Source organism: Mercenaria mercenaria, chromosome 13 (assembly GCF_021730395.1).
Source record: "Mercenaria mercenaria strain notata chromosome 13, MADL_Memer_1, whole genome shotgun sequence".
NCBI classification, from domain to species: domain Eukaryota; kingdom Metazoa; phylum Mollusca; class Bivalvia; order Venerida; family Veneridae; genus Mercenaria; species Mercenaria mercenaria.
In genome coordinates this window covers 67,513,135-67,539,175 of record NC_069373.1, presented here as the reverse complement: position 1 = coordinate 67,539,175, position 26,041 = coordinate 67,513,135, and the positions used below count along the sequence as shown (strand labels likewise).

The window sequence follows — 26,041 nt, the reverse complement described above, 5'->3', positions numbered from 1 at the left end:
GGTCAAGTTCGAAACTGGGTTATGTGCGGTCAAAAACTAGGTCAGTAGGTCTAAAAATAGAAAAACCTTGTGACCTCTCTAAAGGCCAAATATTTCATGAGATCTTCATGAAAATTGGTCAGAATGTTCACCTTGATGATATCAAGGTCAACTTCGAAAGTGGGTCACATGCCATCAAAAATTAGGTCAGTAGGTCAAATAATAGAAAAACCTTGTGACCTCTCTAGAGGCCATATTTTTCATGGGATCTGTATGAAAGTTGGTCTGAATGTTCATCTTGATGATATCTAGGTCAAGTTTGAAAGTGGGTCACGTGTCTTCAAAAACTACGTCAGTAGGTCAAATAATAGAAAAACCTTCTGACCTCTCTAAAGGCCATATTTTTCATGGGATCTGTATGAAAGTTGGTCTGAATGTTCATCTTGATGATATCTAGGTCAAGTTTGAAAGTGGGTCAAGTGTCATCAAAAACTAGGTCAGTAGGTCAAATAATAGAAAAACCTTCTGACCTCTCTAAAGGCCATATTTTTCATGGGATCTGTATGAAAGTTGGTCAGAATGTTCATCTTGATGATATCTAGGTCAAGTTCGGAACAGGGTCATTTGCGGTCAAAAACTAGGTCAGCAGGTCTAAAAATAGAAAAACTTTGTGACCTCTCTAGAGGCCATACTTATGAATGGATCTCCATAAAAATTAGTCAGAATGTTCACCTTGATGATATCTAGGTCAAGTTTGAAACTGGGTCATGTGCCTTAAAAAAACTAGGTTAGTACGGCAAATAATAAAAAAACCTTGTGACCTCTCTAGAGGCCATACTTTTCATGGGATCTGTATGAAAGTTGATCTGAATGTTCATCATGATGATATCTAGGTCCTGTTTGAAACTGGGTCAACTGCGGTCAAAAACTATGTCAGTAGGTCTAAAATTATTAAAATCTTTTGACCTCTCTAGAGGCCATATTTTTCAATGGATCTTCATGAAAATTGATCTGAATGTTCACCTTGATGATATCTAGGTCAAGTTCGAAACTGGGTCACGTGCGGTCAAAAACTAGGCCAGTAGGTATAAAAATAGAAAAACCTTGTGACCTCTCTAGAGGCCATATTTTTCATGAGATCTTCATGAAAATTAGTGAGAATGTTCACCTTGATGATATCTAGGTAAAGTTTAAAACAGGATCACGTACCTTCGAAAACTAGGTCAATAGGTCAAATAATAGAAAAACCTTGTGACCTCTCTAGAGACCATATTTTTCAATGGATTTTTTATCTTGATAATATCTAGGTCAAGTTCAAAACTGGGTCACATGAGCTCAAAAACTAGGTCACTATGTCAGATAATAGAAAAAACGACGTCATACTCAAAACTGGGTCATGTTGGAAGAGGTGAGCGATTCAGGACCATCATGGTCCTCTTGTTGGTTAACCCACTGATGGGAATAGATTGAAACTTTACAAGCTTATTCACAGTGATGGTCTGACTTGCAGTGCACAGGTTCTATAGCTCCACTTTTCATTTGTTTACAAAATTACGCCCCTTAGCAGTTTTTGGTTAAGATTTTGTATGTAAGCTGGTATCTCAGTAACCACTCGTGAGAATGGACTGAAACTTCACACACTTGCTTACTGTGATGATCCGACATGCATTGCACCGGGTCATAACTCTACTTTGCATTAAACAAAATTAAACTCCTTTTTCGACATTGCAATATTTGGTTTAGTTGTTTATTCTAGCTTGTAGCTCAGTACCTACTAACGGGAACGGTTTGAAATTCCACACACTTGTCTACTGTGATGAGCTGACATGCACTGTATAGGTTCCATCACTCTGTTTACAAAATTCAGGGCGTCAAGTTACCTATATTTACCTATATTTTCCTATATTTTAGCCCTCTACCTATAATAACCTATAAAATCCTATATTTTGCCAAAATACCTATAAATACCTATAATCTGGAAATTTTGTGGTAAGCAAGGAATACAAAGGTCATTCAAACCATTAAAAAAGAAGTAATTCTATGATAATTGAGTTTATAAATATGCTGTTACCTTTTAGGCATTGAAATTTGTATTCCTTTCAGGTGTAGCAACCCTGCCCAGCCCAGCTTTAGGAAAGCTTTAAGTAATGGAAGTTCTTCTTTCAATTGGAATATTTTCCATTTCTTAAAGCTTTCATGTATAAAAATGTGAATAGGAAATGCACATTTTTTTTATTTTGTTTTCAGAATAAGCAAGCCTTAATGTTTCATAATTAAGCCTTATAATGCCTGCTAATAAGAGTCAGTTTCGAGATAGGTGGCTATCAGAAGTAGATGGCAATGGACATGAACTGAAATTATGGTGTGTCAAGGGGAAGAGTGACTCTAATGGTCACTGTACATTGTGCAAAACTGACATAAAGTGTGATAATGCTGGACTGAGACAAATTCTTCAACATGCAAAAGGCACTCAACACAAGAAATTAAGTAAAGTTGCTTTCTCATCAACACAAGCTAAACTGAAATTTAAACCTATAACAGCTGATGAAAACCCATGTTCAACTTCAGAAGGAACAGTCCATGGTAGCATTAGTGAATCACCAGCTTCCACCTCAAAGCAAAAGCAAATTTTAAGCTATTCATATGCTAAAGATGATGTTATTTCTGCTGAAGTATTGTGGGCAGCAAAATGTGCCTATTCTAACATAAGCTTTAGAGCCAATGAGCATCAGATGGAATTGGAGAAACATTCAAAGCTATGTTTCATTGTCCAATAGCAGATGGATTTAGTATGAGTTGAACAAAATTGTCATACCTCTTGTCTGATGGGTTAGGACCTTCCTTCACCAAACTGTTGCTGTATGATGTGAGACAGTCAAGTAACTATTTTTCTCTTCAATATGATGAAACTACTCAGGCTCAAGTGAAGAGGCAAATGGACCTTTTAATAAGGTATTGGTCTCCAACATACGATGAAGTCTGGTGTAGGTATTACAAATCCTTGTTCTTTGCTCATGCAGATGGAAAGACTGTTGCATCAGCAATGGTAGAGACTCTTCTTGGGGACACTGTACCAATTAAATATTTAATTGCACTTGGCAGTGATGGACCAAATGTCAACAAAACAATTTTTAGGGAAGTGTCTAAACAGATTAAAGAAACTTCACCTCAGTGGGAAGGACTATTGAATGTTGATACATGTAATCTTCATACCATGCATAATGCATTTAGCAAGGGCATTGAAGAGTATGGTCAAGAAGCAGAAGACCTTGAAATAGCCTTATTTGGTTTGTACAAATGCAGGCCCAACACAATATTTTATACTTGTATTAACAATGTACTGATATATGTTGTTAGCAGTATGGCTTGGTTTGCCTAGTTCCCTGTTAAACTGATTTGAGTACCAGTATTGGTAAAGTTTTGTCTGTTGGTGAATTAAAAGTTTATTATGAAAGTAAGATATATGTTAAAATGTTATTTGTTTAAAATCATAAAAGTAGCCACTTTTTCTGTTCCTTTGTATTTTATGTTTAATAAAAGAGAGTGCTGATAGGTGGTGGAGGAGGATAAAACACTTGTCTGACTTGTTTTCTTCATTATAAGCAACCTATATAATCCTATATTTCTGGCCCCCAAATACCTATATTTCAGGATCCTACCTATATTTTTGACTCCCAAAAGCACTTGACGCCCTGAAAATTATATCCATTTTTCTTCAATAAGTTGACAAGGCTGTTGAATAGTCGAGTGTTGCTGTCCTCCGTCAGCTCTTGTTCAAATAGCTTGGCACAATTTTGACCACAAAAGTATGTTTCACGAACAAGACTTGGGCCCTTATCTTGACAGTTGATTTATTTATTTTATTGTGTTTGGTTTAACGTCGCACAGACACAGTTATAGGTCATATGGCGAGCTTTGATGGTGGAGGAAGACCCAAGGTGCTCCTCCGTGTATTATTACATCATTAACGAGCACCTGGGTCAAACCGTCGACTTTTCGTAAGCCAGCTGGATGTCTTCCTCACATGAAGAATTCAACACCACAAGTGAGGCTTGAACCCACATCAATCGGGCAAGTGATTTGAAGTCAGCGACCATAACCACTAGGCCACGGAGTCCCCTCTTGAAAGTCACACTTGAAGTTGACTAGGTCAAAGGTTAGCAGGGTCTGCCTAGTGCAGCTCAAAAAGAATACTTCTTTTCAGAGCATTAGGTTAAGTGGTAAGAATCTTTTTATATGCTTACTTTGGAAAAACGGACATCTGTATGTCCATCTGTCTGACATAGTTTATTATTTGGTGTAACTTTAATAACCGTTCAATATATAGGTAGATGGCGATGAGAGATCATGTGCAGAGCGTATGAGCCGGGTCATTAGATCAAAGGTCAAGATCACAATTTGAGCTCAAAGAACAAAGATTGAATAAAATCTGGAAAGTAGATCCCTCAGAAGCACCGAAAACAAAGCAAACAGTGAAAATTGCAGACTCGGTTTGATTGAGTCTGTTCATGAGCAGTAATGGAAAATGCAACACTGCCCACGTCCCCTAGCACCGGCTTAAGCAGTATTCAATCTTCAAATCTAAACGAGTTGAAATCAATGATCCCGAAGGACCAGAAAATATAACAACACTGAGATGAAGTCGGGGCGACTTTTTACGGCCGCCACACAGCACTTAACACCCGCTGTTGTGAAGTAAATAAAATCTGGAAAGTAGATCCCTCAGAAGCACCGAAAACAAAGCAAACAGTGAAAATTGCAGACTCGGTTTGATTGAGTCTGTTCATGAGCAGTAATGGAAAATGCAACACTGCCCACGCCCCCTAGCACCGGCTTAAGCAGTCATTTTTCTTGTCTGTTACTTTACTATGCATATATGGATAGTCAAGACACATATATCAGGTAACTGCATAAAGCCTCAGATCTATATTAACCACTTATTGATTAAATCGGGATCGCAACTTTTGCTTATACTTAAAATAATGATACAAAACGGGAAACGTTTCAGTCAATTTCATACACGAAAAAATAAACAGTCACCATAACAAACTTAACGGCTTCTCATGAACCACTTGACAGAATTTCACTAAACTTGGGTTTTGGCATCTTTGGACCTCTCTCAGGTTTATACAAATGATTCCACTTTGCCCCAGATTAAAAAGTAGAAACATTTAAGTGACTTCTTATGAACCACTTGATTGATCTTTACAAAGTGTGGTCTGTAGCATCATTGTATAGTTCCCTCACCTGTGCTGAAAATAGAAATTTTTTTAAAAAGGTTGTCATGAATCTCTTGATGGATCTTCTCACCACATTTGGTCTATATCATTCTTGTATGGTCCTCTCTCAAATTTGTTTAAATGATTCCGCTTGGCCTTTTTAAGAGCAACCAGAGCTGAAGATAGAAAAACGTTAAATGGCATCTTCTCATGAACCACTCGATGATTCTTCACCAAATTTGGTCTGTAGTATCCTTTTTACGGATTTCTGTAAAGTGTATTCAGATTGTTCTGTTTGTCCCCTTTTTGGGCTTTCAGAGCTAGAAATAAAATAACGTTTAAATTACTTTTTGTGAACAACGTCTGTGATTTTCACCAAAGTTTATCTGCATCGCTTTTGTAGGGTCATCCTTCCACTTTGTTCAAATGTTGGCACTTCTCCCCTTTCAAAGATATGTGTGTGTGTGGGGGGGGGGGGGGGGGGGGTGGGGGGGGGGGCTAAAGATTGTTGTGTGGATTTTTAACAAATTCTGAACATGAATCATATGATGGATTTCAAGCAAATTTGGTCTATAGAATCCTTGAAGGGTATTCTCTCAATTTAGTTCAATAGGTTATGCTAGGCATTTTTAGGTTACACTTGCACACTTTTCGGGGCCGCCAGAGCTAAATAAAGAAAAACCTTTAAACCGTGTTCATCAAACTTGGTCAGAAGCAGGGTTTTGTGTTTTACATAACGTTTATATAATGAAAGTTTTAAAAACTGAGAGTAAGAGATGGGTATAAAGTGTTTCATGACATACTTATGTACATGTATATTCAAGGTCAAAAGGACAGCGTAAGACGAATGCCGTAGACAGTTTGATGGTAGCTATGTCTCGACACATGCAATGTCTTAGAAGACAAACGTATAGCTGTGAAAATCTTTCAATCCGAGACGAGAAAAAACAATACCTTTCAAATTTCTTTTATTTTCACAGTGCAAAACATTAACAATTAACGGTGCATGATAAATGTACAATAGACGCATTCACACTTGTTGTAGAATGAAATATTGACATTGCGGTACATTTGTTAATAAAATTACATGTTCAAAGTAATTGAACATACACTATACAGTAATGAGCGGCATTAAAACTTTAATTAAAACACTTTCAATTTAAAACAAATACATACACTTCGCGACAGCAAGCTTTAAGAAAATAGATATATCAAACACAAATTCAAAGACATAGATGTAACAAAATGGAAATATCATGAAATATGTGAAAAAAAATAAGAGCCGACACTTGTGTGGCTTTTTGTTAAACCATCAGTTTTCAAAAAAGTGAATTATATATACATGTGGTATAGTTTCTATGAATTTAACACTGGAACAATTTTTTTTTGAATTGTAACAGGTTATAGCATTAGTTCTTGAGTATTACTGATGTGATGGTTAATTGTCTCATCTCAGTTATGGCCCGTTAAGCGAGATCATCTAGTCTAGGGCTTTGATGGATTATTTCCCCTGATCTTGGGAGCGAATTCTGGCAATTTGAGGCCGAGTTTCGCTCGATCATCTGCTATGCAAGCATCCTCTGACATTTGGCTGACATTTCTAGGGCACGTTTATGATTTTGGATATTTCCCCCGAGTCTATGCTTATAGAGACCATAGAAACAATGCGTTTATGGTTATTGCGATCATAAACAAAAAAGTGTAATGCTGTGCGTTTATGATCACAAACAAAATGATTGCTTGGGATGTATTTGGCAGACATTTTAGGATTCGGTTATGATTTTAGCGACCACAAACAGTCATTTGACTCTGCGTCTATGAATAAAGCGATCATAGACATGTGTTTATGGTTATTGTAAACAAAATTTGTGCAAGGAAAAGATTGTTGGCGCTGCGTTTAAATACGTCCCTACTTGGTACAATTTGGTAACCAAGAGAGACAAATTGTCCACACACTTTTTTGTTTATTTAAAGCATATGTTCTGTCATAATAATTTATCACATGTTTGATGTCAGGAGACGTTGGTCCAATTCACTTTGCCTGTAATAGGTAAAGAAAACAAGAGGACCATGATGGTCTTGAATCGCTCACCTATCCCCACATGACCCAGTGTTGAACTGAGTATGACGTCGTTATTTCTATTATTTGACATAGTGACCTAGTTTTTGAGCACATGTGACCTAGATATCATCAAGATAAAAAATTCTGACCAATTTTCATGAAGATTCATTGAAAAATATGATCTCTAGAGAGGTTACAAGGTTTTTCTATTATCTGACCTAATGACCTAGTTATTGAAGGCACGTAACCCACTTTTGAATTTGACCTAGATATCATCAAGATGAACATTCGCATCAATTTTCATGAAGATTGCATGAAAAATATGGCCTCTAGAAAGGTCACAAAGTTTTTCTATTTTTCGATCTACTGGCCTAGTTTTTGACCGCACATAACCCAGTTTCAAACTTGACCTAGATATCATCAAGCTAAATAGGCTCACCAATTTTCATGAAGATATATTTAGAAATGTGGCCTCTAGAGGGGTCACAAGGTTTTTCTATTTTTAGACTTACTGAGCTAATTTTTGACCGCATGTAACCCAGTTTCGAACTTGACCTAGATATCATCAAGATGAACATTCTGATCAATTTTCATGAAGATCTCTTGAAAAATATGGCCTCTAGAGAGGCCACAAGGTTTTTCTATTTTTAGATCTACTGACCTAGTAATTAATCGCACGTGACCCAGTTTCGAACTTGGTCTAGATGTTATCAAGATAAACATTCTGACCAATTTTCATGAAGATCCATTGAGAAATATGGCCTCTAGAGAGGTCACACGGTTTTTCTATTTTTAGACCTACTGACTTAGTTTTTGACCGCACATAACCCAGTTTCGAACTTAACCTAGATATCATTAAGATAAATATTCTGACCAATTTTCTTGAAGATCCATTGATAAATATGGCCTCTAGAGAGGTCACAAGGTTTTTCTATTTTTAGACCTACTGACCTAGTTTTTGACCGCACATGACCCAGTTTCGAACTTGACCTAGATATCATCAAGAGGAACATTCTGACCAACTTTCATAAAGTTCCCATGAAAAATGTGACCTCTAGAGTGGTCACAAGCAAAAGTTTACGCACGCACGGACGGACGCCACGCGATCACAAAAGCTCACTTTGTCACTTTGTGACAGGTGAGCTAAAAATGATGTTTTTATGTTTAAGCAGAAATAACTTACGTGTTATAACAAGAATATTACATTTTTTTTGTCTTTCCATATTGAATTTATTCCAGTCGTTTAATAAATTCAGTATGAAAAGACGCTCATGAATATTTATATTTATTGTTTATTATAGTCTCATCTACATACAAGTATATTACACCAATTATATAAATGCATATGGCCATAATAGAACAGAATTATAAGAGAATTGTATCAATACTGTACAGATTAAAACAACAATACATGACAGGATAAGATACATCGAACATTACATATAACACAAGCTATGCACTGTATATCAGTTCTTCTCTGTATAAAACTATATGAAATGTCTGAAACACTTGAAAACAAGAGCACCACCTTGCGGGTGCAGACGCTCATCTGATTTTTATTGCCTCTGTATAATATAACTATTGTCATACCCATGACTTTTTTAGTCCAGAAGGGGCCATAATTCTTGCAAAAAGCAATGTAGAGTTACGGTATTTGCTGTGCAAAGTCAGCTGGTAATGGCAAATAACTGCTCCAAGTTTTAAAGCAATAGCTTTGAACCTTAAGAAGAAAAGTTGACCTAAACGCAAAACTTAACCAAGAAATCGGATTCTTTCCAAGTCCAAAAGGGGCCATAGTTCATGCAAAAAGCAGGACTGAGTTATGTTTCTTGTTTTATAGAGTCAGCTTTTGATGGTGATCAAGTGTTGCAAGTTTTAAAGCAATAGCTTTGATAGTTTAGGAGAAAAGCTGACCTAAACACAAAACTTGACCAAGAAATCTGATTTTCTAAGTCCAAAAGGGGCCATAATTTTTTTTAAAAGCAGGAGTTATGTTGTTTTTTTGCAATACTGAGTCAGCTATTGATGGTAAACAAGTGTTGCAAGTTTTAAAGCAATAGTTTTGATAGTTTTTGATATAAGCTGACCTAAACATAAAACTTAACCAGGCAACGCCGACGCCAACGCCGATTGATTATTTTTCAAAACATCAGATGAGCTAAAATTAGAGATGACATTCCCTAAGAGTGCAGAACAGCATTTCAGCTAGATTGCAGAACAGCATTTCAGCTAGACGGACAATACGAAGCCCGGTCAAGGAAGCTCACAAACGCTTAAGTCTCTAAAACATAAATAAAATCTGGCATATGACAAGAAGTATGCATTAAATGCATTCCAAAATTTAAAATAGCCTACAGTTTAGGAAAAAGACAGATTCGCAAACTTCCCATGCAATCATGTAAAATATTTTGTATTCAAACAGGTATTAACATACAACATCCACTACCTAAAACATTGTGGCAAATTAAAATTACAGTTACAATAAACTTACATACCATGTTTCACTTTAAAACAGAGTACACATAGATTATAATATCTAGTTATTAAAATATTTTCTAGCTAAAACTACTTATTACTTCAACTTTTTACTACAGGCCTACAGAGAATTATGACGGTGCTTCAATATAATTATTGTAAAAGGTTTTTGCTATTACCCTAATCATATCTGGGTGGGTAAACAAGAATTCAAATCTATCATTGCTATTCAGTGAATTGAAGTTAATACTGAGAGAGTTTGCTTTTACAAAAAGAGCATTTCTCTCGGATAAATACAGAGTACAATCTAATATGACATGCATTTCTGTCTTGACTGTATCGGCACAGAATGCACAGACCCTTTCTGATAATGGGAGATTCACAAAGCGTCCTGTTTCTATTCTAAGAGGGTGGGGTGGGAGCGGGGGCAACCCCACATCTGAATTTGGCTAATGCTGATCTATGACAATACGGTAACTGCATTTTACAATAATACTCATTTTCATAGCTAGTTTTAAACTTTCTGTATGTTCTTAGCTTATTATTGCTGTCATGAATGTAATATCCTTTATGTACCATTCATGTAATATTACATCAAAATTTGCATTATAACACTAATGGTAATTTGCAATAGTTTGTTTGGTTAATTAGAAAATATTTGTCATAAAATAACAATAATGATCTTTTATTTTTCTGCGTGCCAGTTCATTCATTTCATTATTACAACTTGATGTTGCACGACTCATAGGTACAGTGGTGAAGAGCACATACTTTATGTGTCAAGCCGCCCTATACATAAACAAAAAATAAACATAATGAATAAAATAATCTAAACAGGGCATGTGTACAGATTCACATTACAATAAAAATGCATTCCTAAGGAATATCAAAATTGTAGAAATATACCATTTTGTGTATGTGTGCATATTTAAATTACGCTTTTTATTTACAATATCATTTTTTTAAAAACAGAAATGTTTACAAGATCTGTAAAATCATAAATCATTGTTGTCTAAATTGATGAATTATATAAAATAATAAATAAATGTCTATTCCATCTAGTTTTTTATGAAAATTGTACTGCATAACCAAAGTTCTACATACATTTGTATTTATAAGTGTTTCCCGTATAATTCAATACTTCCAAAACTCCTCAAACACTTATTTAATTTGAAATAACTAAGGAATAAAAGCAAACAAATCCATATAAAGCTTGAAGCGTGCTCATTGAAAATACGATGCGTAAAAAAAATTATATTGTTGTCCAGCTTTGTGTTACTTTTCTTTTTGAGTTTTTCTGATCGCTCGATGTCCGTCGTCTGTCGTCTGTCTGTCAACATTTAGCTTGTGTATGCGATAGAGGCTGTATTTTTCAATTAATCTTCACGAATATTGATCAGAATGATTGCCTTGATGAAATCTAGACCGAGTTCGAAAATGGATCATCTGAAATCAAAAACTAGGTCACTAGGTCAAATCAAAGAAAAACCTTGTGTATGCGATAGAGGCTGTATTTTTCAATTGATCTTCATGACATTTGGTAAGAATAATAACCTTGATAAAATCTAGGCCGAGTTTGAAAATGGGTCACCTCGAGTTAAAAACTAGGTCACTAGGTCAAATCAAAGAAAAACCTTGTGTATGCGATAGAGGCTGTATTTTTAAATTAATCTTTATGAATATTGGTCAGAATGATAACCTTGATAAAATCTAGGCCGAATTTGAAAATGGATTATCTCGAGTCAAAAACTAGGTCACTAGGTCAAATCAAAGAAAAACCTTGTGTATGCGATAGAGGCTGTATTTTTCAATTAATCTTCATGAATATTGGTCAGAATGATAACCTTGATGAAATCTAGGTCGAGTTCGAAAATGGGTCATCTCGGGTTAAAAACTAGGTCACTAGGTCAAATCAAAGAAAAACCTTGTGTATGCGATAGAGGCTGTATTTTTCAATTAATCTTCACGAATATTGATCAGAATGATTGCCTTGATGAAATCTAGAACGAGTTCGAAAATGGATCATCTGAAATCAAAAACTAGGTCACTAGGTCAAATCAATGAAAAACCTTGTGTATGCGATAGAGGCTGTATTTTTCAATTGATCTTCATGACATTTGGTAAGAATGATTGCATTGATGAAATATAGGTCAGACTTGAATATGGGTCATCTGGGGTCAAAAAGTAGGTCACTAGGTTAAATCTAAGAAAAACTTTGTGTATGCGATAGAGGCTATATTTTTCGATTGATCTTCCTGAAATTAAGTCAGAATGATTGCCTTGGTGAAATCTAGGCCGAGTTTGAATATGGGTCATCTGAGGTCAAAAACTATGTCACTAGGTCAAATTAAAGAAAAACCTTATGTATGCGATAGAGGCTGTATTTTTCAATTGATATTTATGAAATTTGGTCAGAATGATTGCCTTGATGTAATCTAGGTCAAGTTTAATTATGGGTCATCTGGGTCAAAAAGTAGGTCACTAGGTTAAATCAAAGAAAAACCTTGTGTATGCGATAGCGGCTGTATTTTTCAACTGATCTTTATGAAATTTTGTCAGAATGATAGCCTTGATGAAATCTAGGTCAAGTTCAAATATGGGTCATCTGGGTTTAAAAACTAGGTCACTAAGTCAAATCAAGGAAAAACCTTGTGTATGCAATAGGGACTGCATTTTACACTGGATTTCATAAAATTTGGTCAGAATGGTTTGCTTGATGAAATATAGGTCAAGTTTGAATATGGGTAGTCTGTGGTCGAAAACTAGGTCACTTAGTCAAATCAAAGAAAATACTTATTTATATTTAAGATTTTTTGCCCAAATATTTATGATAATTGGTCAGAATATTTTTTTCCATGCAATCATTAGGTCAAACATGTTTACACTAGCTGTTATGGTGTGTTTCTCAGGTGAGCGGCCTAGGGCCATCTTGGCCCTCTTGTTTTCTAAATAGTATCACATGTTTATACTACAAATATATGGTATAAAATAAACCCAGACATTGCCAATCCAATCCACTGTACGTTTTGTGTTCAATTCAGTAAAATGACCTAAACTTAGATCCTTCAACTTACTTATCAATTGTGTTTATTTTAGAAGGAACCTTAATGATGCTATGTAGAAAAAAATATAGATACGAATTTACATTTAAATAGATACATGTATGAAATTGACTAAATGTTTCCCGTTTTTCACCTCGTTGATTTACATAGTACTTATCAATACATATTATCTAATATAAAGTATTTCAAGATACTACGATACTATTATCAATATCAGCAACAATTACACGTTAAAATGCATAACATGATATTAAATATAAGCACAAGTTACGATCCAGATTCAAAGAATAAATATTTCAGGTTTTATGCAGTTACCCTGATATAATATTTGTACATGTATATAAATATAGAAGTTAGTAAGACTTTGAGTCATATTTCTTTAATGACTAAAAATCGCCTCGATAGCCTTGTAGTGCAGCCGCTCCGAGTGCGGGAGGTCGTAGGTTCGTTCCCTGGCCACGTCATACCAAAGTCGTGAAAATGCACGGTGCATGCTCATTCCTGAATTTGTTGAAAGTTTAAGATTTAACGGACAAAACATCTAAATTAGTGTTTTTTCTTTCGGAGAAATAGGTAGGAGGATTTTTGCGCTTCAGTTTTGTTTTGTTTAAGTTATTTCATGGAAGATTCAATGATTTATGTAGCTAGCACAATTACATTTTCCTTTGCAAAGTTATTTTTAGCTCACCTGTCACGTAGTGACATGGTGAGCTTTTGTGATCACCTTTTGTCCGTCGTCCGTCCACAATTTCTTGTCTGCACGGTAGTGGTGTCATTTATGATTTTATTTTAACCAAACTTGCATACAACTTGTATCACCATAAGATCTTTTCTTGAACTGGCCAGATCCCACTAAGGGTTCCAGAGTTATGGCCCCTGAAAGGGCCAAAATTAGCAATTTTGACCTTGTCTGCACAATAGCAGCTTTATTCATGATTTGATTTTTACCAAACTTGCACACAACTTGTATCACCATAAGATCTTAGTTCCTTTCTTGAACTGGCCGGATCTCTTTATGGGTTCCCGAGTTATGGCCCCTGAAAGGGCCAAAATAAGTTATTTTGACCTTGTCTGCACAATAGCATCTTCATTTATGATTTGAATTTAATCAAACTTGCATAAAACTTGTTTCACCATAAGATCTCGGTTCCTTTTTTAAACCGGCCAGATACCATTATGGGTTTCAGAGTTATGGCCCCTGAAAGGGCCAAAATTAGCTATTTTGACCTTGTCTGCACAATAGCAGCTTCATTTATGATTTGATTTTAACCAAACTTGCACACAACTTGTATCACCACAAGATCTTGATTCCTTTCCTGAACTGGCCTGATTCTTTTACATGTTCCAGAGTTATGGCCCCTGATAGGGCAAGAATTACCTATTTTGACCTTTTCTGCACAATAGCAGCTTCATTTATGACTTGAATTTAATCAGACTTGCACAAAACTTGTGTCACCATAAGATCTTGGTTCTTTTCTTGAACTGGCCAGATCCCATAATGTGTTTCAGAGTTATGGCCCCTGAAAGGGCCAGAATTAGCTATTTGACCTTGTCTGCGCAATAGCATCTTCATTTATGATTTGATTTTAACCAAACTTGCACACAACTTGTATCACCACAAGATCTTGATTCTTTTCTTGAACTGGCCAGATTCTATTATGGGTTCCAGAGTTATGGCCCCTGAAAGGGCCAAAAATAAGCTATTTTGACCTTGTCTGCACAATAGCAGCTTCATTTATGATTTGATTTTAACCAAACTTGCACACAACTTGTATCACCATAAGATCTCGATTCCTTTTTATACGCCCTAAGAGACGTATTGTGTTATCGCCTCGGTATCCGTCCGTCTGTCTGTCTGTCTGTCTGTTGGTTAGCGATTTCCCTTCTGCTCTGTACCTATTGAAGCCCTTGAAGGATTTCAAAGAAACCTGACACAAGTGTTCACCTCATCGAAACGATGTGCAGAGTGCATGTTTCGGATGGCTCACTTCAAGGTCAAGGTCACACTTAGGGGTCAAAGTTCATGTGACTTTGTTTTGTGTGTATATTGCTCTGCATTTGCGTTGCATTGCAGTGCTCATGTTTTTATTTGGCAGATCCTTCTTTTGTTCACTTACAATAATTTTTTAATTACTTCCCTTTTATGTTACTATAAATAGCTTATTTAGTAACTTTCTTATTATTGGCCGTAGGGAAAACCCAAGACCACTTTCCTGTGGTACAACATGGATGATACCTCCAATTTCTAGGTGTATTTTGACATATCTGTACCTTAAAGAAAATTTCAACTATATTTTCTCATAATTCTTTTGATTGATCTTATGATTTTTTGACCTTCTTGTCCTTAAGTGCAGTGATGACAGGTGAGCGATAAAGGGCCATTATGGCCCTCTTGTTGTTATTTTTCTTTCGTGTTAGATTTTACAAAGTCTTTGCTTACCAATTCAGATGAGATTTGTTACAATATATTAACAGCTTCATAGACAGATTGAAGTACCATAAGAATAGAAGTTTTTTTTACCAAGTGATTGCTCATTTCCAGAAACAGTTTGCAAAATAAAAAGTATAATTGGATACTTTAACCATTAATCAGCTACATTAGGGTAGTGTAAAACAACATCATTACGAAATTATCAAGCCGCTGATTTTGTGGTAGAAAAAGGTGTAGAAATATGTTTTGCTTCTCATGAAGAAATGATACATTTACAGTTTAAACACATGCTAACAGTTTACAAATGAATATAGTGTTACGTACCATGTCATTATTATATATTAGGTGATGTTTATAAATATTTCAGTATTATCATATACTTGTTGGAAACACATACGAATTTTTAAAAGTGGTGCCTTTGTTTGAATAATATATCTTAAATGATGATAGCATGATGTTGGCGAGAAGATGCAAGACAGGGTACAATACTGACAATTCTCCGAACTTTTAGTATGCCGAGTAATTATTCGTCGTCACTTATTATTTATTACCCAAGATATTAAGCAATTTGCTTCCATAAGTATGTCCCGTTTCTCATTTCAACACTGTCATTTAAATTTATGTCTCAATTACATCATTTAACTTCATTCAGTTCGTCCTTCTGGACTGGTCTTCCGCATTTACAATACAACGTGGACTCGCAGCTTGTGAACTCGAGTTTACGACTGCAGTGAGAACATCCATAGCGTTTGAGGATTTTGACATTATATGCCTCAAAGCCGTTTTGGAAGGAAAAAGCCAAATTAAATTCTACTCTATGCCCAGCAAAACGAGTTCCTTCTAATCGAACTATTTTTGGGATAAAGTATACCCGAACCTCTGGCGTGTTTGCTCCGAGATCAAGAGCGATCATTCCATTTACTTTGTTCGTGTTAGGTCTGCAAATTGTGCCTTTACATACTGCAAGGTCAAGTCTGTTGTTTGAAGTTTCTCTATCCTCTGCATAGATTCCAACATAACGATTTCCAGATTTTAGCCGCTTTATTCCCTCTCCATCACTACCTAACCATTCGCGTGGGTATTTAGGTCGTATAATTAAATTGTTCATCTTGACCAGTCGCTCTCTACAATCTAGTGCTTCAATCAAACATTCTGTCTTACCCTGAGTTTGTTCTGTGCCAAAACCCAACAGACTTTTTAAAATGAATAGATAAAATGTCGATATTGGAGACCCCAATTTATCGTTCCATTGCTGGACATGACTAAGAACTACTTCCAGGGAGTAATCCCTTTTGAATTTATCAAGGCGTATGGCATATATCCAGTCCCTGTAGTCTCTTTCCAATTCCTTTTTGCCGTCTTCTTCTTGAAATCCATAGTCTTGTATGTCAGTGAAGTTTTCCTCATACCAATGAATTATCTCCTCTAGTTCCTTTTCATCATCTATTGTTTCAACACCACTTAAAATGTTTGATGTTTTTCCATACTTCAGTTTTTTTGCAGCTATTTTAAGTCTTCTATTGCTGACCATATCATCAGACCAAAATGAATCAAGTGGAAGGATTTGTTTCTGAAAAAGCGTATTATACCAAACAACGTAACGGCGCAGTGATTGCGAATCTCTGTCCATCAATATCACATCCATGTAACATTCATATATCAGATTTTCAATGACTGAAAAACTCTTCTGCACGAATAACTTGGACCTCTGGTCGGCATCTGAACTCAAAAACTGTGTAATTCCATTTTCTCCTTTGCGAAAATGCCTGTTAACAAAATCACAAAATTGTAGTCTGGATTGTATTTCACCTGTGTATGCATATGTGTAAACATCATGGTTTGGAGGCGTTATATCTCTCGATTTTTTAAAGTATTCACAAGCCGTTTCAACAATAGGTACCAATTCTTCTGTAATTTCATGGAATAAAAAATCTTTGTCGACGGTCACAATTCTTTCTTTTTGCGTGCGATCAGTGTATTTTGACATACATCTTTGTTTCATTATTCCATACATATGGTATATGTGCATCATAGTCAGTTTTATTCCATCGTCTATGTCTTCATCACGTTTGCCATGTATTTGGTCTTCGCATATTTTTATAGCTTTCCGGAAACATTTTTCGGCTTCATTTTCTTCGTTAGGTCTACAAAAAGCGTAGAAACGCCCTAGATGTGCACAGTAATTTGGATCATCAGGGAATGACTCTGTCAGTTTCTGCAATACTAAAAGCCTTTCTGTGAACAGTGGCTTTCCACCTGGAATATCTATCATTAATTTCGATAAGACTGGTTTCTTCCGAACCTGTTCCTCATTGTCGCTCATGTCCTTTTCGTCCCGGAAAATGAAGGTTTTAGTAAGAATAAATCGTATAGTTGTTGAAAGTGTGCTCACCTTAGTTTTCTTGCTGCACGAATATTCGATGAATTCTTTGCAAAATTTTGCCAGATTATGACATGCTACTTTCCCGATTGTGTCGTTTCTTTCGGTTATTCTACCTACATGTCGTGATAAAATTTGTTCGAGTATTTCTTTGGCTATTATGTAATGGCAAATTCGGATGTTGTTGCGTTTTCCTTCATTTTTGTCATAGACAACAAATTCTTGAACCAGTGGAGGAAAGTCTTCCAACGTCATGTTGTAACCTGATGGTTTGTTGAACAAAGCCGAGAAGAATTGGCATGGGACGCATGACTGCCCATAATAATAAACCAAAGCCAAAAATCCTAAACATTTTTGACATGAATTGAGATCTCTTGTAGGGTTTTTGTCAAGTTCAAGATAACCCTCAACGTAAGACACGATGCCTTTAAATTCATGTAAATAGACTGTCATTCCGTATTCGTACATACAATGATTTGATCTTCCATTCTTAATATCAATTGTCATCTCATGAAGGCGTGCCCTTTTGTTCTCATCGCCACACTTGACGCCTAGTTTTGTTTCTAGTTCCAGCGATTCTTTAGACGAAACAATACCAGACATGTAAACTCGATCATGGTCTTTTGAAAAGTGAATTTTATAAGGATAACGCTTAATATACAATATGACAGTATATTTTAATTGCCTGGAGAGAAGACGAACTTTGGATTCTTCTTCGCCATCAATTAGAAGAAGAACAGGTAAGTCCGTTCTGTCATACAAAAAACAATTTTTTCTGTTCAGCTCATCTACATTGGAGACTGTTCGAAGCTTAAGATGAACACATGGAGTTTTTCGATGAAAATGCCAAAGTATTTTCTGTGCTAATGTTGTCCCACCTGAACCTGGGGCATGACAGAGTGTAATCATTGAAGTTCTGTAATCCTCTAGATGTTTGCTAATTTTTTCCTCCAAGTCCTTCTCAATGCCTCGTTCAATAACGGATGTTTCAGCTTCCCCACTGTACCATGTATACCATGGAAGTGATCCTCCTTTACTAAAATTTGTCAGCTCGTTTTGTATTTCTTCTGAAGAAATGTTTGAAGTATCATATGGATTATTGACAAAAAGAACTTCGAAGTCTTCTCGCAGCCACGTTGCATCCTTCTCTGATACTGCTGGTGACTCGTGCATTTGGTTTCTTGGCAGTTCGTATGATATCGTCTTACTTGTTTTTACCGACGACTGTTCGCTGATGCCGATACACATCTGTTCATATTGGAGGTAACAGACACTGATACTACTTCCGAAGTCATCACAAAGCGTTTCAAATTTCAGTCGACCGCTGTTTGTTTCTGGTTGTCTGTTCATACACAAAACCAGATTCGGCGAACTTGTGAGTGTCTCTGTTAATCGTGACAGAAATTTTACCATAAATGGTACAAGTTTTTCCGTTTTCGGCCACAAGAAGACAACAGTTGGGACAGTGTAGTCCTCTGCAAAGTTAGCAAGTTTTTCGCAGTTATTTTGGATTCCTCTTTTCGCCAGTTGAAACCAAATATTTGTATCTTCAATCACATTGTCTTTGAGATCTGTTCGTGTGCTACCCATCTCCTGTCGGCCCCTCATAAAGCACCAGCGTGTCCCTAGTTCTGATATATTCTCTGCCGGTTCATTCCATGTATTTATTGATAAATGCCTCTCCGTGTTCAAAGAGTCTTGCATGGCATTTAATAGTCCGTCGCTGTAACTGAATATATCAAAGTCGTAGACACAGATCCACGGAACTTTTGCTAAGTGATGCAAGTGTCGTTTGTCACACGCTATGTCCCCGACAAGCAGTACGAAATGGCCTTTTTGGAAACCCTTAACTGATTCCCAAAAGAAACTTAATGTTTCTCCAGACAGATATCGAGTTTCTACGTTTGAGTTGATAAGATTTCCTTGCATGTGGTATTTTTCATCATTGTCGTCATTCGTTCTTTTGTCTGTCCAAACTCCTGTTTCCGACACCATACTTCGTTTGTGTTTTGGCAAGTGGCCGGAAAACCAGCTGTATATTTCAGGTAGATTTTTTGATTCACAAACAACGTTGCGAAATGATTTCCGGACCCAGACTTGCATCTTCTTTATAGTAATACCATCAGGGACCTTAAAGTTCTTTTCTACAACACATGGACTACCAAACCCGCAGCTTGATAATATCTCAATCACAAGAAGACATTTAGAGTTATACTCAATATTGTAATAATTGAATAAAGGTTTCTGTGAAAAATACGAGGTTTGGAAAAGATTTTCAAAATTAGTGGTATGAAACTGATCATCTACCCCAATTATATTTCCCTGGATCATCCCTATGATAATATATGATTTTGATCTATGTGGAGTGTTCCACATACTTACAATATCTAACGATAGTTTGTTTGGACTATCTATATATTGGTGAATGGATAGTACAAATGCAAGATCTCGTTTTTCGCCATGTCGTATCAGAGCGTCAACTCTGTCTGGTGACCAGTCCTTTCGGATATTGCTGGCAGTTGTTTCATCTAATTTGTTTGTTTGTTCAGTGTCTATTGTTTTATCGTCTCTGACATCAAGTGAATATATTGTCATATCGTTACTATTTGCCCCACTTGTACTTTTGGAGTCGGGTACAACTTGATTTTGCTGTCTTTGTTTCACTTGTTTCCAGTTCTCTGTAACTGGCTGTAACTGTTTAACTCTAGCATCAGTTTCATCTTTAGCACAGTTATTACTTTCGTTCGGAACATCTTGAAGTTGCATGCTATTTTCAACAGAATCATACTTGTCGAGGCAAGTTGAGGAATGTACGATATTGTGTTTGCGTTTATGACGTAGTTTAACATATTTTCGTTGCTTTCTGTTAAATGTATCAAATTGATCTCTATTTTTTATAAGAAAGTCGTTCAGTGCCCAACCTGTGACTGTTTTAAAAGACTTTAGCCCCTCTGTATGTACATACTCTTTCACTTGTAATTCTAGGTCAGCAAACAGTATTGGTCTATTTTCATTTGACTCGAAAATTGTCTTCAAGATAAGAATCCCTGCATGGTTTTTCGCTTTCTGGCTGCCATCATCTGATAAAAAGAGATTTTACTTAACAGTGTTAAAAGAAAGAAAACGTACGATTATATAACTGCTTACTAATTTACGCCGATTTAGCAGAGTTCCCGATCATGACATGTTGTTAATATTTTCACGAAACCAACGATTCCATACTGCAGGTCCGATTTATCCACACATTTTTGCGGCGGATGCTTCAGTTTGTTTGTTTTTACTCTTCTTTGCGTTAGTACTATACATGTCCTAAATATCATTAGCTGTTGTTTTAAAAATGATAAGAAAAAGACATAGTCATATTTTTAACAGTTTCACATACAATACATGTATATCATTCTTTAGAAGAAAAAGTATTTTCATGAATTACTTTTCGCTTGAAAGTACAAACTTTCTCTAAAAACTAGCCCTCAGCTGAAAGCTACGCAAAATAAACATCAGAGCCACACCATTTCAATGTTATGTATAAGATGAAGCTTGTGGCATGCAATGTTACCTCGTTTTGACAGATGGAATGACGATAGTAAATACTTATTATACCTTTTCTTCTCGGGGAAGTAGCACTGTGTCCTCCATCTGACTGCACTAAGGTGTTGTTGTTTCCTATTTGACAGTTTGACAAATGCACTTGATATATTGTGGAACTAGCTGCAAGGTCAAAGGCTTTATGTTACATAGCATTGATGATTTAAAATATCACTTTTCATGAAACAAATTTACTAGTGTGTCTTTTATGAATTGTTTTGGTTTACTTAGTTGAATTTTAGCAATTCCCTTTGAAACAAAGAAAATGACTCCCTGAATCGAGTTTTCAACGATTATTTCAAGCGCCTACTTTAAGGTGATGCTTGATCCCCATCATGATTCAGTCATTGCCTGGAGATGTACATAACGGTCTAACGACAAATTGAAAGACGAAACCATTGAACTTGATCAAACATTCCGTGATTTATTTTCCTAATTTTGAAAGACCCAAACACCGGTATAATAAAACCTATAAGAAAATGCCTTGGAAGCATAGAACACGTCCAAGCAAAATTATAGCAGATTTCGCCTGACCGAGTCTGTACACGAAAGGTCATGACATACGCAACCGCTCACATCCCTAGCGCCGGTGTAATGAAGTATTTCGACCCCCATAGAATAATGACCCCGGTCATTATTCTATAGAAAAAGTGACCCCCTGGTCATAGTATTATGACCTCCAGATCATAGTAATATGACTCCCCCACGTGAAGTAAACTGAACCTCACAAAGAATATTGACTCCCATAAAAGAAACGACCCCCGGTCATTTGGTCAAATTTAGTGATAACTCATGTATCTAAGGCCTAATTGCTGCATTTTATGCCCCCACTCGGGGGAGGGGGGCATATAGATTTGCCCCTGTCCGTCCGCCCGTCCTTCCGTTTGACCATTAGCCCCAGATACCATCACTTGACACAGAAATCAGAGCGTTCCGCAACGGGACAAGGGATTCTATGTCTAGACGCTGTATCTTGGTGTATACATTTTTTCAGGAAAATAACAATTCACAATACGTTCACAAAACACACCAGTGTCAATAATCCCTGCAAACGTCGGTATGAAGTAATTCTTCAGAAGAAAACTGCACAAGAAACTGCTAGCATAGAACTTAGTATTAATAGAAGTTGAAATACTTAGCAGTGGCAGTAAAGTACGGTAGCGGCAACAATAGAAAGTAGTAGTAGTAGTAGTAGTAGTAGTAGTAGTAGTAGTAGTAGTAGTAGTGGTAGTAGTGGCAGTGGTAGTGGTAGTGGTAGTGGCAGTGGCAGTGGCAGCGGCAGTGGCAGCGACAGCAGCAGCAGCAGCAGCAGCAGAGGAATAAGTGACAGCAACAACAGCAGCAGTAGAAGAAGAAGTAGATGTACAAGACGTATTAGTGGAAGCAGGTATAGTAGTATCAGTAGTAGCAGTTGCAGTAGTAGTAGTAGAAGTAGAAGTAGTAGAAGAAGAAGAAGAAGTACATGTAGTAATAGCAATAGAAGTAGTGGCACCAGTAGTAGTAGTACAATCAAAATGTTAACTATTGGCAATGGAGGGTATTAGAGTTGTAGATCTAATAAAATTGTCCGTTAGGTTTGGTGGGGATCACTTTTTAATAGATATTATCGTTGAAAGTCTTTTTAGGAGCCGGTGTTTTACACGGAAAGAGTAACTTTTTTAAATAGAATTATGTCCGGGAATCGATATTGTATGAGAGTTCGAATGTAGTAAGTGAGTATTTTACATGGAAGGAGTCACTTTTTCTATAGAATAATAACCGGGGTCGTTATTCTATGAGATTCGAAGGGAGTCATCTTTAGGGAGTCAGTATTTTTCTTGGAGGGGTCAGTTTTTCTATAGAATAATGACCGGGGGGTCGTTATTCTATAGAGTTTTCAAAGGGAGTCAGTTTTTTATAAAGGGAGTCAATATTTTACAGGAAAGGAGTCACATTTTCTATAGAATAATGACCGGGGGGTCGTTGTTCTATGAGGGTCGAAATACTTCATTACACCGGCTTGTGCAAAATTCTGTTATAATAAGATTGAATGTACTCAATGATCCCAAAGGAAAATATAAGAACACTGAGTCAAATACGGGGGGAGAATTTTATAGTGTCACACGGCACTTCAATATTTAATAAAATCTATAGGAATATCCTTTGGAAACATAGAACGAAACCATACAAAATAATAGCAGACTCGGTTTCCGTGAAAGGAAAGGAAAAGCGCAAAACCCCTCACGCCCCCAGCACTGGCTTAAGCGGAATTCTGTTATGATAAAATATATTGTGCTCAATGATCCCACAGGACCAGAAAATATAACAACTTTAGTCAAAGTATGGAGTCGCTATACGGCACTTAAATACTTCTGATCTGATAAATAATAAGAATCACTTGCCCCTCATCGATGTGGGTTCGAGCCACGCTCGGGGCTTTGAATTCTTCATGTGAGGAAGCCATCCAGCTGGCTTACGGAAGGTCGGTGGTTCTACCCAGGTGCCCGCTCGTGATGAAATAATGCACGGAGGGGCACCTGGGGTCTTCCTCCACTATTAAAGCTGGAAAGTCGCCATATGACCTATCATTTGTCGGCGCGACGTTAAATCCAACCAAAAAAAAAAAAAAAAAAACTAATAATAAGATCTATAAGATCTTTCCAAGCAAAACATCATTTAAATGGTATATAGTCACATTTATGAGTTTTTAAACACTTATTTAACCATTTCAGCTCTATGGACCAAAATTGCCGAAAAATGCCAGCTCAGATTTGAAATTATTACGATACGAAACAACTTTTAATTGAAATATTACTAATATCATTTAATTAAATATTCTAAATCGCTAGTAATAGACCCTTTATCGAATATTAAGAATCAATACTTAATATACTTAGCTGTTTGATACGATATTGTATTATTCGGATATGATCAGTTTTTATCGCCGATAAATGTTTAAACCTTTAGTTGATTTGTATTACTAGTATTGCGTTATCGGTCTTTCAAGTTGACCCGCAATAATTATCTATTCAAAAACTTACGTAATAGTTGAGTTTCCATAAAAAGCTGATAAAGTACTTATAACGCAGCAAAAATAATTGTATCCTCTTCAGAATAATAGTAAGATTGAAATAAAACGAAATATAACAATACAGATAACTTCATGCGTAGAAAACCAAACAGTTGAACTCGCGATTTTATTAGAAAAATATATGCGCATTTGGTCGTATACCCATGTTTAGCAAGGGTGTCCCAATAATGTTTTAAATAGATTTCATTTTATCATTTGTAGCTAAATAAAACCATGTTTGAATGTATACTGCATTTTGTGAGAATACTTAATATAAAATTAAATACATTTTAATATAATCATTACCCTTAGATTTTATGCTCGTGAACTACTTGGAAAGGTCCAAGCGTTTATACAAGTCTTATATTTTTGTTTTTGTTATCAGAGTTTTAGTGACACACACCAAATTCTGATATATGACATGTACCACTTACCTTGTTTGTTCTGTTGTATACATCGATTATCTATCTCTTCTTCCGGCTTAACTGAACGGATACTCTCCGTAATTTCCTTTCGTGATTTCTTCATCGTTCATAACAATTATTGTTTGATTTCCAAGTTACACTCAAGGTCGTATATAAGTACATGTAGGCTTGGTAGGGTATGATTTTCAACCATTCGTTACTACTTCCTACTTTCTGTTTCAAAATTCACTTATTTGATTATAACTCACTTGTTAAATGATAATATTATAGTAATATATAACTGTTAAGTATTATATATGATACATTATTCCAGCATGAATACATTATATTGCTTATAACCGACTGGTTGATTTCGGTGTATGTGGGCCTATGTTTATAATACACCTGATAACAGGTGTTTTGTCACTTCAGTCAATAAGGCGTAAAAAAATGTTTGTTTCCGGTATCCCGACCTACCCTAAATTTTTGGCCCGACCCTAAATGTTTTTATGACCTTGGAGAATAATTTTTTCAACTTTTTAACAAAAAGTTGCAAAACTGCACTTTTTATGCTTCAAACATGGCCAGTGATGTTAGAAATCAACTTACTGATGCTCTAAAGGCATAACCCCATTAATTGTATTCATTTTTTGACACAAAAGTAATTTCCGAAAAGTCTCCCTTAATGAAAAGATATCAAAAAAAAGTCCGACCTACCTATCCTAATATTTTTGAGCGTGTTACCGGAAACAAAGATTTTTTTAGGCCTAATAGTCGTGTTGATATATATCAATGGTCTTGTTGAATATGATCAAAGAATTGAAATCATTCCAGTCCATGTCGATCAAATAGTTTTAAATGTATTATAGCTATTTCTTTCGTATATTACACAGACGTTTGACTTGCTCTGCAACAAATTTTGGTTAGTCATGTCAGTAATAATAATAATAATTATCAATGATTATTATAATATATACGCACAAAATGTGTTTTACAAAATTCCAAAGTACAAACGATCAGATTACAAATCAAAGAAATGCTGCATGAATAAACTAAACATTAGCCGGTCGCTATGGCCGAATGGTTAAGGGCACTGACTTAAATCTCTTGCCCCTCACAAATGTGGGTTTGAAGCCTCGGTATGACTCTATCCAAAACTAACTAACAAAACAAAACAAACTAAATATGAATATAAAACGAAAGAAAAGATATACGGTATGCATTTTGCAGACGGGTTCACGATTACCCGATCAGTTGAAACAAGATTAAACTTGATTTTGATAAGGTCAGTGTATCAAAGTTTTGCGGTGTGTGTGTGCGTGCGTGTGTGTGTACGTGTGCGTGTGTGTGTGTTTTCAACGTTTATTTCAACAGTTTTTATACGCCCGTTTCGGA

At 36.0% G+C, this 26,041-nt stretch overlaps 1 protein-coding gene across 1 annotated transcript; it reads right to left on the bottom strand.

Moving 5' to 3' along the window:
* Window positions 1-6,149: 6,149 nt before the first annotated feature.
* On the bottom strand, window positions 6,150-25,023 carry LOC123529994 (uncharacterized). The gene is made up of 3 exons (XM_045310662.2): window positions 24,677-25,023; window positions 21,209-21,316; window positions 6,150-20,688 (listed from the first exon to the last, which is right to left on the bottom strand). Exons 1-3 carry the CDS (start codon window positions 24,768-24,770, stop codon window positions 15,863-15,865), a joined length of 5,028 nt encoding a protein of 1,675 aa, XP_045166597.2. The 5' UTR covers window positions 24,771-25,023; the 3' UTR covers window positions 6,150-15,862.
* Window positions 25,024-26,041: the final 1,018 nt, after the last annotated feature.

Bases quoted from the DNA above. Each gene is read 5' to 3' on its own strand.
- LOC123529994 (XM_045310662.2), bottom strand. From the start codon at position 24,770: ATGAAGAAATCACGAAAGGAAATTACGGAGAGTATCCGTTCAGTTAAG. The intron at 21,317-24,676 runs GTAAGTGGTACA...TTGACCTTGCAG, and splicing joins TATACAACAGAACAAACAAG to CTAGTTCCACAATATATCAA. The intron at 20,689-21,208 runs GTATAATAAGTA...TCTTTTTATCAG, and splicing joins TACTTCCCCGAGAAGAAAAG to ATGATGGCAGCCAGAAAGCG.